At 36.9% G+C, this 13,941-nt stretch overlaps 1 protein-coding gene across 3 annotated transcripts in view; it reads right to left on the reverse strand.

Annotated features, from left to right (window-relative positions):
• The window catches only part of PDE4D (phosphodiesterase 4D), a 928,932-nt gene that overhangs the window by 266,004 nt on the left and 648,987 nt on the right, over positions 1 to 13,941 (reverse strand). For all 3 annotated transcript variants that reach the window (XM_036761379.1, XM_036761396.1, XM_036761389.1), the window contains exon 2: positions 597 to 788. In XM_036761379.1, the coding sequence (XP_036617274.1) occupies positions 597 to 788 (192 nt within the window). The remainder of the gene's footprint in view (positions 1 to 596; positions 789 to 13,941) is intronic.

Below are 13,941 nucleotides of genomic sequence, written 5' to 3' on the forward strand. Positions count from 1 at the left end.
TGATTTGACCAATGAAGGCTGCAGCTATACAGGCCATGGCGTTGGGGACTTTTCAAATGATGCTGCTCTCTAAAGAAGCAATTACAGTGAGAGAGATCGTCTATTCAAACTGGGAAGTTTACATCTTTTCAAAATATAAAGGAAAATGACCACATGGCAAGATGATACAACTGGAAATAGGATGATAACTAGAGCTAGAAAAACATTTTTTTTTTAAAGAAAGGGGTTAGCATTTAAAACTTTTATCAGCTAGCGATCTTCCTTGAGAAAAATGCATATTATCTGATAAAATTGTCAGTGTCACCACAAAAATGTGGTGCCCATGCCAATTCATAAACAAAAATGCTCAACACATGTCCAAAGAGTCCTTTATTTCTCATTCTCTTGAGAATATTCTCAAGTTGAAGCTGATGTTAATTACCCGCATTAATGTACTCTTATTTATTTCCCCCCTCCCCAAAGAAAGAATTCAGTTGGATACAAATGGCAAAGATTGATCAGGTGGTATTTGGTCCCTGGTCCTCGCAAAAATTTCATGCTAATCATTGACAATGTTCTCATGTCCTTCACTGTAAAAGACTCATCCCCACACTTACATATCACTGGCAATGGAGGAGTTCCTTGACATGGACTTTGGAGAGAGGTCATAGTCACTGTCTGACCGATACAGGAAGGACTCCCGGCGTTGGCTGTGGACAAAATTAGCCTGGAGAATTAGCCCTGATCCTGGGCTTGTCATGGGATCCAAGGGACTCCGTCCCGAAGATGTGCCATTGTCCACGTCGAAACTGAAACAGAAGGAGAAATATTTACATTGCTATGTGCCCTTGGAAAGCAGTAATCAGACTAGCAAAAAGAAGTCGTCAAAAATCATCAGTGGGAAAATTTACAGCTGATGCATGTGTTCAGAAAATCAATAACAGTGGTTTTGATAACACTGAAAATGTGTTGTACTTCAGTGACACTCAAGAAAAAGAAAAAACATTATCGACATTTTTCCCCCCGTTCTCCTAAGCTTTTGGAAAAATAACTTTCCCCTGAAAAAACACAAGTCATAAGGCATAATGCAGACCAAAGCTGTCAAATACACAGTCTGGACTGCAATGTGGCCACATTGAGATTAAAATATAATTGAGAAATATTTAACAAAATAAATGAAAAAAACAATAGAACATAATGTTAATATGTGGTTTTCTAAGTCAATAGGTGGCCTGCAGAAATCCTTATGTAGAGTTTATTTTTCCCCATTTCCGTTTGATTTTGACACCACTGGGAAAGATGTTTAGCAACTTCAAGAAAAAAGGAACTACTGTAACAAAGAATACTACTACCTAACAATCCTTGCAGAGAGATACACTTTGTGTGCCATTCTTTTAAAAGAAAAATAACAAAGTTTCAACTGAATTCATTTCAACAAATATTTGTTGAATACTTCTATAGACTACAGAGTATACACTGGAATTATAAGACCTTGTCCTCAAAGAGTTTACATTATTTAGTTCTAATATCCATAAAATATCTTTGCCAACTAGACTCACCTAAAATCAAAGCATAGCTAGCCTAATTTCAGAAAATCATAGTAACAGGGCAGTGGGGGGAAGGAGAAGAAGAAGAATAACAAGGCATATCGCAGTACTTTGTGCAAATTAGGGGAACGAATGGGAAGACATTTACTAATTGTTACTATATGCCAAGAACTGTGCCAAGCGCTTAGTATAGAAATAGGGGAAACGAGACAGTTCCTCCTCTCAAGGAGCTCAGATGCTCACATTCTAGGTGGTGGGAGAAAACTTATAAAAGCATTCAGTTGGAAGGCAGGTAGGAAGGCAGAAAAGTCCTGAGGGTTCATCTATGGGGCAAATGGTAGGGTCCAGAGGAATGAAGGGCAGAGCAGGAGGACAAATGGGAAGGCTGTGAAGACTGTGGGATGCAGTGGCAAGGCAGGTGAGAAGGCTTTACAGTACTCAGCCTCACCAGAAGACTTGTAGTTAGCTGGTGACTGCCGGCTCATCTAAGCTCCAGGAATATGGCTCTTTTGGCCAGCCTTGGGTTTACTGGGGAGGAACAAAGGGAAGGCAAAGGGAAAAGACAGTCCCACAATTGTAACTTTTCCTACCTGATCAGCTTCAATGAGATGTGGCTAGTTGTGATTCTCAGGGGAAGGATGGAGGGAAGATAAATTATAAGGATGCTTCCAAGGGCAGTTACTTCTGTCTGGCAGCCCAGATGGAGCCTTAGATGCTTAATAAATACTTGAATGAATGATGAAATAACCCTCAAACATTATTTTACTCAATAGTTAATCAATTCGCCCTGCACTACAACTTTCAGCCAAATATTTAACACATCACTCATTGATAATAATAATAATAATAATAATCCTTTGTTTTCTTTAGTTCACACTGAACAGATTCACTGTTGATGAAGGAAAACAGGAAGACAGATACTTCACCAATGATAATTCCCAAAGGAGAATGTTGACTAAGAGACAAGAGCGGCTAGTAAAAGGTGAAAAGCTATTTTCCCTTCCCTATACATACAATCTACCTTGATCAGTCACAGAACAAACATTCCAAAGTAGATGATGATGATCCCAGGTATCTTGAATTCGGTACTTCTTTTTAAGTAGAAAGGTGGGGCTATTTTAGCTAAAATAAACAAGCTTATGGTTTCTTGTAGATTTCTCTCATTTTAGAGTCATATTAAACTGAATTTAATAAACACTTATTAAGTACCTGCTATACCCTCTCCTAGGAGTAGATGTTAGGAATGAGAAACAAGACAGAGTTCCTACCAAAAGCTTCAAGACTAGAGATCTCATGTTCCTCTACCCCAATGCAGGATGCCCTACTTCCCATTTGCTTATCTGGTACTACAACATGTCCTACACACTACTGTTCCCATAATTTCTTTTCTGTCACTTGCCCTATATGTAATCTCCTTTAGGGAAATCTTTCCCTGCTTTCCAAGATGACAATTAGCCAATAGCATAAACTAATTGGACTAATGTGCTAAAGGCAAAAGACTCTAGGAGTTTTTGAATACTATTCCTCCATTGCCCAGTCCATACAAGGGCCATCTAAGGATAATAGTGTTTGTTTGGTTACGGTATTATATTCTATTAATTTTTTATGTTAATTCTCAATAATGGAGAGAAAAGTTAATCAGCATAATAAATGTGGGAAAGCCTTCGTTAGCCACTCATGTCTTACTATAAGTCAGAGAATTCATCCTGTTAATAAATTATCATGTTACATAGGCCTTTATCCAAGTCACTCAAAGATGTGATTTTAGTTTTAGAGAAAAATCTGGGGATTATTATAATAGAACAGCCTATTGGTCAATCAAATCAAGAAGCATTTATTAAACTCAGTAACGGTGATTAACATGTCCAAGTTCACAAAGTCAATAAAAGGCAGATTGAGAATTAGAATTTGTGACTTCTGGATACTATCACCAATTTTATATGCTATATCATTCTGCTTCACCATGTATCTATACAGTCTGCTCACACATATCTCACATAATAACACTAATGGACTGGAAATTTGAAATGCCACAGCAGTTTCAAAATATTTAATTCAAAAATCCTCATAAAATGGATAGAGGAAATCTAAGGGGAGTTGTGGTACACACAGGATTTTTGGCAAAAAATAAATTATATTTCCTGGTGGTTGCCATTATTCCAGTATATATCATACACTTGTTATAGTTGAAAGTGGCCTTTAAGCTCATTCAAGTCCAACCTTTTATTTTATAAAGAAGGAAACTGAGTCTCAGGGAATTTAAGTGATTTGCTTAAGGTCATACAGGTAACAAGTGATATAGCTAGTACTTGACTCTAAGTCAAGACTCCAAAACTAGTTGGGGTTCATATACTTGCCAGATACACTAAACATGTCCTACAAGTTGTGACCAGATTCCACAACTAGTCAAAGATGAAGAAAGGTGGCCATAGCAATTAGTCTCATTCCTTCACTCACTTTGTGGTTTCCTCTCAATTTCAGCCCATCCCAACATGGAACATCCCTCTGTGGTTTAGGAGCCAAGTCACAAAGAGTTGAATAAGATTCAAAGAAGGAAGTGACTTGCTCAGTGTCATAAAGCTTGTATCAAGAATGGATTTGAATAAAAGTCTTCCTGATTCAAAATCTAACTCTCTCTATATACTAACCATATCATGTTTTAAAGATATTTTAACTATTTGTTTCTTTAAACGAGGAAGCGATGCATAGTGAATAGAAAGCCCATCCGGAGCTATCATTTTTCCTATAACACAAAGGTTCTGAAACCCTGGGCAAGTCACTTAACTTCTTAGTGTCACCAAGCAAATCTCAAAAAACAAAACTTGTTGCACAGATTCTCATAGGTAAAAGGATTTTCCTTATTAGAAGCTCCTCATACCAACAACATTGTAGATTTGTACAAAAAAATCCACTTATGGCATATATTATTTATTAAAATATTTTTAAAACATAATATCATTAGTTACTAGAAATTAAACTTGCTTTGGGGAGTGACTGAACAAACTGTGGTATATGATTGTAATGGACTATTACAGTGTTTTAAGAAATGACAAGCAAGATGATTTCAGAAAAACCTGGGAAGACTTACATGAACTGATGCACAGTGAAGTGAGCAGAGCCAGAAGAACATTATACACAAGAACAACAACACTGCACAATGAAGAACTTTGAATGACATGGCTATTTTCAGCAATACAATGATCCAAAACAATCCCATAGGACTCATGATGAAAAATAGCATCCACCTCCAGAGAAAGAACTAATATTGTTTGAATATAGACTGAAGTTTTCTTTCTTTCTTTCTCTCTTTCTTTCTTTTCCTTTTTCTTTCTTTCATTCTTTCTTTCTTTCATTCTTTCTTTCTTTCTTTCTTTCTTTCTTTCTTTCTTTCTTTCTCCCTTCTTTCCTTCCTTTCTTCTCCCTCCCTCCCTTCCTTGCTTCCTTTTTTTCCTTCCTTTCATCTTCTTGCACAAAATGACTAATATGGAAATGTTTTACATGATTGCACATGTAAAATCTATATCAGATTGTTTACCATCTCAGGGAGGGGGGAGGAAAAGGAGGAAGGGAGAGAATTGGAACTCAAAACTTTAAAAAAAAATAAAAAATATTTGCTGATTGAGCAAAAAAAAAATTACAACTGCTTAAGCAGGCTGTTATCCATTACACTGAGGAAAGTTGGAGGTGGAGGCTTCTTTGACGCTTTTGAACTTATCTCTACGGTGAATACATTTTGTCCTCTAGGAAGGAGTCATTTTAGAAATAGCTGAAAAGTCTATTAAAAAGTCATTTGCAGGACTAAATAAACTATTTCCTAAAGAAGCATGAAAAGCAACCTCTCACAAATCATCCTGCAGAGATAGACTGGATAAAGTCAGGAAAGAACAAATGGCCATGAGAGATTGGTTGCTGATAGGAGAGCATTGTCTGTGTGGAAGCTTTTCAGTTTCATGAAATCAGTTATTTATTCTGTCTTCTGTAATTGTCCCTGTCCCTTATTTGGTTAAGAATTTATCTCCTAAAAATCACAATTGATTAGAGAAATGCAAATTAAAACAGCTCTGAGATAACACCTCACACACCTATCAGATTGGCTAATGTGACAGAAATGGAAAATGATAAATATTGGAGGGGATGTAGGAAAACTGGGACACTCAAGTACTGTTGGTAAAGTTGTGAACTAGTCCAACCGTTCTGAAGAACAATTTGGAGCTACACCCAAAGGGCTTTAAAACTATTCATATCCTTCAACACAAAAATACCACTACTAGATCTGTATCCCAAAGAGATCAAAGAAAAAGGAAAAGGACCTATATGTACAAAAATATGTATAGCAGCTCTTTTTGTGGTGGCAAAGACTTGGAAATCAAAGGGATGCCCATAAACTGAGGAACAGTTGAACAAGTTGTGGGAAATCTGGGGATACTTATATGAACACATGTAAAGTGAAGTGAGCAGAACTAGGAGAAAAGCATATACAGTAACAGCAATATTGTATGATGATCAGCTGTGAATGACTTAGCTATTGACAGCAATCCAATGATCCAAGACAATTCTGAAGGACTTATGATAAAAAAAAAAATGCTATGCACCTCCAGAGAAAAAACTAATGAAGTCTGAATGCAGATTGAAGCACGCTTTTTAAAAAAAAACAAACTTTTTTCTTTTTGGTCTGTGTTTTGTATGACTTTGCAAGTATAATCTGTATCAAGTTGTTTACCTTCTCAAGAGGCTGGGGAGGGAGAAAAATAATTTAGAATTCAAAATTTAAAAAAAAATGAATGCTAAAAAATATTTTTACATGTAACTAAGAAAAAGAAAAGAATTTATCTCCTACCTCTAGCTGCAAGAAGGTATATGATTTGCTTCTCTCTTAAATTTTTTATGGTATGATCTTTTATATTAAGGTCTCATCCATTTAGAATAGATTGCAGAATATGGTGTAAGGTACTGTTTAGGCCAAATTTCTGCCAGACTGCTTTCCCAGCTTTAAAGCCAGTTTTCATCAAATAGGGAGTTTTTCCATGACTAATTTATGTGTTCCAATTTATTGACTACTAGGTTATTGAGATCATTGTTTCTGATTCTCCCTTATCTAGTTTGGTCAACTAATCTCCTGATTTTTATCTACTGAATCCAGTGTGTCAGGCATCTCTCCCTGATGAATGTCATAAGCAGTTTGACAAACATGCCAGGTAGTCTTTATTCAAGATATTCACAAAATTTTTAGACAACACACAGATAAGAAGAAAGTTCTGGGCCATTCCATTAGAGACTTCTTTCCAAGTTAATATGAAACCATTAGAAAATAATAGCCATAACTACTACTTAAGACTGGTCATTCAACCAGTTACAAATCATGTACTATCAATTAATCCATCTCTTTCCATGAGAAAACCATGAGAGACTTGGTTAAGTACTTTTCTAAAATCTGGCTAAACTATATAATCTTTCTCTTATCTACTATTCTTGGAACTTGGTCAAAAAAGAAATGAAATTAGTTTATTCTTGAAGAAGTCATGATGTGTCTGTGTGATCAATATTTCCTTTTCTGGCTGTTCACTAAGCATTCCTTTAATAATAAATAACATTCTTGAGACATTGAAATCAATCTCCCTAACCCATGATGCGCAGATTCCATTCTGTTCCTTTTTTTTTTTTTAACCTGGACTTAAACCCTATTCCAATCCTATGGCACCTCGTTTGTTCTTCATAAATCTTCAAAGATTAATGAAAGTGGTTTAGCAAATGCATTTGCTAGGGTTTGGTTTTCAGGTTTTTTTTTTGGTTTCTTTTTTAGTATCATGATACTAAGTCTAACGACTCAGATACATCAAGGACAGCCAGGTAGCCTCTTACTAACTGCCTCCTTGCCTCCTTGTCTTGAGTTTGTATTTTCAGAGCTTAGCACAGTACATAGCATATAGAAGGTACTTAATGAATGCTTGTTGACTTGACTTGACAGCCATGGATAAGTGGTTTGATCCTAAGAGATGGAGGAAGCTTCATGTAGAGGAGGAAAAGCAAGAGATCTTAGCCATAGTCTGCTAAAGTGGAGAGATTTGTCCTGGATCTAGAGAACAAAAGTCCTCAGCTACTACCAGTAGCTATTCAAATGCAAATGGAAAGGATTTGTCTAACAACCCAGGGTTCATTTTTCTTCCAAAGGTAGACCATTTAGCATAACACTACAAGGTGGCACAGTGGATAGAACACTGGGCCTGGAGTAAGGATGACTTGAGTTCAAATCCAGCTGCAGACAACTGCTAGCTGTATAACCCTGGGCAAGTCACTTAACCTGTTTGCATCAGTTTCCTATCTGTAAAACAAGCTGGAGAAGGAAATAACAAACTACTCCAGTATCTTTGCCAAGAAAACCCCAAAAGGGGTCGTGAAGAGTTGAAAATGACTGAAATGTTTCAACGACAACAAAATAAGGTGGGAGACTTGTACAAGGCCTTGAGGCACTTTTAATGTACAAGAATATAGGAGTGTGCTTCCCAAATCCCAAGTTTATTTCCTTCTTGTGTAGGTTCCCTTAGGGTAGTGTTAAAAGATTCAAGGTCTAAATAGATCCTCACAAATATAAAATAGGATTCATCAGAAAGCGGGAAATGAATCATATTGATTGTTTATAGGTTACTGTGAGCCTTTTTTGTGGCCTTTTCTGTGGTATGAAAAAAAAAAGTTTAGCTTTTCTCTTATATACACTGATATGTTACCTAGAGTGTTCTCACTGGACCTGAGGACTCTTTTGCCCATATTTATGAATCGATTCTGAGGTTGTCCTAGGAAACTCTGGGTGGGGAAAAAAATGAGCCCAACAAAAGGTCAAGATTGAATTCAGTTCTTCTAAGCATGTAGTTTGGAATGCTGGGCCACAGGCTACCATTGTCGTTCTCTACGCAATATTAAATGTCTTACTCATTCTAACTAAGAGCACAACCTGTTGTTTAGAGGAAAGCCCAGTGATATTTTCTGGTTTTAGATTTCTCAGCAGGGTCAAACAGCTGTTCTGGAGAATTCCCACCATGTAAGTTCTTGACTAAATCTCGGAACTGAATGACTATCTTGTGATAGTCGAAGTCAATCTTTCATTAGCAGCTTTTTAGGAGTGAGCTATGCAGATGTTTATCCTGCTTAACAACTACAAGTGTCTTGCCTCCAATCTAAATAGGTCACTCTTGAGAGGAGATGATCTTTCGCTGCTTAAGGGGATTATACAGTTAAGTGATACTATGCATGGTAGGCTGCCCTAATGCGTATATTCGCACGCAGAACAGGCATCTAAGAACAGGAACATTTCGCCCTGTGTTTTCACAGATGGCTTTTATAAACAACAACACTGTTAAAGTTGGCACCAAGGTGAGGGGTGTAAACTTCTTTACGAGTAAAAATATCAGGTGACCTTTGGAAACATACTTGTTACGACATTTGGTTACAACTTGTATGCTCCAGAGTCACCCAGTGTAATAAATAAAGACGATGCACACGAAAAAGGGGAGCTAAGTTGGATATCCTGGCTGGCGCTTTTTCAGAGAACTGTTTTGCAAGTAGCAGTGAGGAGTGAGGTAGGCTTTGCTTAATTAGTAAAAACAAAAGCAGTTGGTGGATGGCCAATTCCTGGAACGTGCACATTCCATTGCAAAAGAGAAAAAGTAAAACCTCAGGCAAAACTATGAATTCCCATACTTGAAGCTTGGAGTTAGATTTGGGGAGTGGGTATGGGAGAGAGGAAGAGAGGGAATGTTATTATTACTTTTTTAATTAAAGTTTCTTTATCATTGAAGAAAAGGCAGCTAGGTGGATCAGTGGCTGGAGTGCTGTATCTGGAATCAGACAGTCAGGAAGAGGAGTTCAAATTTAGTTTCTGACACTTAAAGCTCTGTGACCATGGGCTCTTAACTTCTGTCTGCCCCACACATGTACTTATAAAAATGAAAGAGTAATCAAAAAAAGTGATCATAAAAGAGAAAAAGTGAAAACGTGGGCAGAACAGTGAATTCCCATATTCAAGGGCTGTAGTTAGACTGGGGGTAGGAGTGGAAATAGAGGAAGTAGGAGGAAAGGGAATGATTTCTATTTCTTAAATTAAAAATAAAATTCTTATTATTGAAGAAATAACCAAAAAATAGGACTCCTCCATGTGTTGGGGGAAGAGAGACATTAAAATGTTGTAGCACTTAATGAGGTGCCTCCCCTATGAAGTGAGGTAAGATTATGGTTCCATATTTGATTATCATGGATTCTTAACCTGGAGTCTGGGAACTTTAAAAAGAAAAAAAAACATATTTTGATAACTATAGTTCAATATAATGTTTTCTTTGTAATCTTACATATTTTATTTTATGTGACTAAAAACATTATCCAAAGAAGAGGTCCACTGGCTTCATAAGACTGTTAAAGGAGTCCATGGTACAAAAAAAGTTTAAGAACTTTTGATTCAGATCATAAGACTATTTTCACCAGTAAAATCAAGCTGAGAAGTAGTGTGTCTTAGTAGACAGAGAAGTTCCCTTGAAGTCTGAAAGACCTAGATTGGAGTGTAGCTTCCAACACACTGCTTTGAATCTCATTGTCTCAGAGAACAGCAAGGAGCAACTGAGAGCTCCAGCTCTCAAGTAAAAGGTTGTGTTTATCCTTCGTTCTTGAAGAGGACTGTGACATCAAGGAGATGATGACATGACTTGCAGTTGACTTGGATTTGAGTGAGGGAGGGCTGTGCAAGGTCACCAGCCTCACTTTCTCCTCCAGAGCCATCTGGGTCCAGTGGCGTGATATTCACCAGGATGACTGGAGGTGACGCAGTATGCAATGGGAGACTGGGGCCCTTTTAGGCTCAGGCCTTTTCATGTACTCACTTATGGTGAGGTAATGCCCATTCAGTGAATAGGCCTTTTTAAGAAGTGAGTCAAGGGATGGCCACTTTAATTAGAAAAAAAGATTTTAAAAAAATCAAGCTGAGATGGGAAGACCCTCAGGGTTGCTGTTCCAAAAAGAAACAGTTACCACTGACATTCACTCGACCTACCTCTGACACTTATTCTGCATGTCTCCATGGGCAAATTGGTCTTTGGGCCTCAGTTTACCTCTTCTGCCTCTCTGAAATGAGGGGGTTGGATTAAATGGTCTCTGAGGCCCCTATCAGCTCCTAATTTATGATTCTGTGATCTTTAATACCCATAAGAGGCAGAACAAATACCATTCGACAATAATAAAGTTTTCTGATTCCTTCATGAATAAAATCTCTGGTCCAGACTCTCATCCCCTTCAAATAAATATCCAAGTAGCTAAAACAAAATCTCATTTTTGGAAGTAATTATTCTGAATACTTCCTCTCTATTAAATCCTGGTTATTTGTATTAACTCTAAACGAGTACAGTCAGAAATCTACTAGAGAATTCATCTTAATGCAAGAAAGACCTTCTTAAAAATAAAATTTTACATTTACATAGTACCATACATTTACCATGCCCTTTTCTCATCTACCCTTTGAGACAGGTAGTACAATTACTTCCATTTGCATATGATAGATGAGAGAACTGATCATTAGAGGCATAATGTGAATGTCACAATGTCATATATTCCTAATGTTTATAATATTCATGTCCTTTTTTCAGAAGCACCAAGATGAAAAGAACACATTTAAAGGCTCTCACAAAATAGCAAATGACACCCAAGATAATGTATTTATTTATCATATTCAGTTCAACAAGCATTTCTGTACACCTACTACGTGTAAGTCCTGACTATTTATAAAGGCAATTCTAATTCTGGTTCTGATTTAATGATGAGTTCGAAACAGGGGCAGCTAGGTGATGCAGTGGATAGAGCAAAAGGCTTAGGGTCAGGAAGACCTGAGTTTAAATATGGCCTCAGACACTCCCTAGCTGTGTGACCCTGGGCAAGTCACTTCACCTTGTTTGCCTCAGTTCCCTCATCTGTAAAATTAGCTGGAGAAGGAAATGGCAAACTACTCCAGTATCTTTGCCAAGAAAAGCCCAAATGAGGTCACAGACACAACTGAACTGACTGAACAACAATCAAAACAGGAGCTATTTCATTACTTGTACTATAATTCTCTCTAGCAATTTCTAACAAAGAGTATATATTGATATGTTTTCCTTGAAATGTTTTGAGACCTTGGGATAGTCTAAAGAATGTTATCCATTGCCAATTTTAAAGAATAGATTTATATACTCTTATATTTGAAATGATCCAGTTATGGATCTGAAATGTGGTAAAGAACCATTGAGTATCATAGAAAATTATATCAAATTTGAGTTTTTACATAAACAAAAGCAATGTAACTTGAAGAAGAAGAAACAAAGTTGTCAAATGGGAAAACAACTCTACATAAAAGCCAAGCCACACATCTAAGATATGTAGAGATCTGACAAAAATATATAAAACAGAGAGCTATTTTTCAGGAGATAAGATGTCAAAGGACATGGATATTTTTCAAGAAAATTTAAGCAACTTGGCCAAAATGATGAAAGATGGAAATAGTACTTTAGAGAAAGGAAGAAGATAGGCATAAAACACAATTTTGGTGGAGTGTGCATTGCTTCAACCATTCTGTATAACAATATGGAATTATGTGAGGAAAGCTACTAAATTGTTTATATATGTTGACCCAGTGATGCCAGTGCTAGGCATATAACCCAAGAAGATCAACAACAGAAATGCTCATACACATAAAAATATTCATAGCAGCACTTTTTGTGGTAGGAAAGGACCTGAAAACAAAATCCAAGCCCATTAATTAGACACTGTGTCAAATCACTGAAGACTATAGAAGGGGATGTTATCACCCTGTAGGAAATGACAAATAGAGACAATAGGAAGTACTCCAGCAATATGATGTAGAGAAAAGAAAGTAGAACCAAAAACAATATACATGACTTCAATAATTCTAATGGAAATGACATTAAAAGGCAGCTAAATTCAGATGAAATACAATGACCAATATTGCTTTTTCCTTCCTCTGGGGGCAGACAAGGAATTATAGATGTTTAATTTTGCATATGGCAAAAATCACCATCACTGGGTCCACTGGTTTTGCTTATCTCTTTTCTATCTCTCCATAATGCCCCTCTTTAGGGATATTATTGGCTACTCTGGGTTCAGTGATCATTACTATGGAGACAACTCCCGAATCTCCTGCCCAACTATCTTCTCTGAATTCTTTTCTCATAATACTATTCACCCACTGTACATTTCCCTCAGACATCCCTCAGGCATCTCAAACCCAACATGTCCAAAACATAACTCAATATATCTTCTTCCAACCTCATCCTTCCTACAAACTTCCCTACTTTTGTTGATGGCACCAGCATCCTTCTAGTAATCAGGTTCACAGGTTTGGAGCCACCATGTCTTTTCCACCTTGATCTATCAACCACTATTTCCAATCAGTTGCCAAGGCTTGCTAATCCTACCTCCAAAACATATCCCATGTCAGTACTCTTCTCTCTATCTGGTTGAGATCCCTTTCATTGCTTGTCTGGATGATTAAAATAGTTTCCTAATTAGTTTCCTTGACTCTTCTTCCCTCTCTAATCCATCCTCCACATAGCTGGCAAATTGATAGCCCTAAAACACAGATCTGACCCTATCACTCTCATCCCTAACACTCCCCCAAAATTGAGTTATTCAATGACTCCCTATGACTTCTAGAATAAAATACAAATTCCTTAACCTAGCATTTAAAGCTTTCTACTATTTGGCTCCCATATTTCTTTCCAATCTAATTTCAGATGACCTCCTTCACAAATTTTCTATTGTAGTCAAACAAGCCAGCTGTTGATCATCTATGATATTCCATCTCCTCCCTACATGTATTTGTATAAGTCTCATGTCTGGAATGTGTACCCCTCCTCATCTCCACCTAATATAATTTCTAATTTCCTTAAAAGCATATCTTAGATATTTTCTCTTCTATAAAACTTTTCTTCATCCCCCCAATTATAAGCCCTCTTTCCCCCTTAAGAGCACATTTTATATACACGGTTGTGTATGTGTTGTATTTTTCATCCCCAGAAGAATCTTCCTGAGGGCGGGGGTTGTTTTCTTTTTTTTTTATCCCCTAGAGACTAGTTCAGTGTTTTGCACATAGAAAGTGTTTAATAAATATATGTTGAAGTAAATTAAACAGATTCTTGGGGTTCTTTACTTGGTGGAGGGTATAAACACACAGGGAAATAACCATGGTATTAAAAGATTTACTTGAAAAAAATCTCATAAAGACACACAGTAATATTCATGTTCCTCTGACAAACTGTTAAAATCCTGGGTTGCAGTATAAAAAGTGACTTATACTTTTTGAATGAGGAATCCAAAATGGCACTTGGAGCTCTAAGTATACTATAAACAAAGCTATCTGGGATAACAAGGTCTTCAAAGCAGGAAAGAT

This window comes from Trichosurus vulpecula, chromosome 1 (assembly GCF_011100635.1).
Source record: "Trichosurus vulpecula isolate mTriVul1 chromosome 1, mTriVul1.pri, whole genome shotgun sequence".
Classification (NCBI taxonomy): domain Eukaryota; kingdom Metazoa; phylum Chordata; class Mammalia; order Diprotodontia; family Phalangeridae; genus Trichosurus; species Trichosurus vulpecula.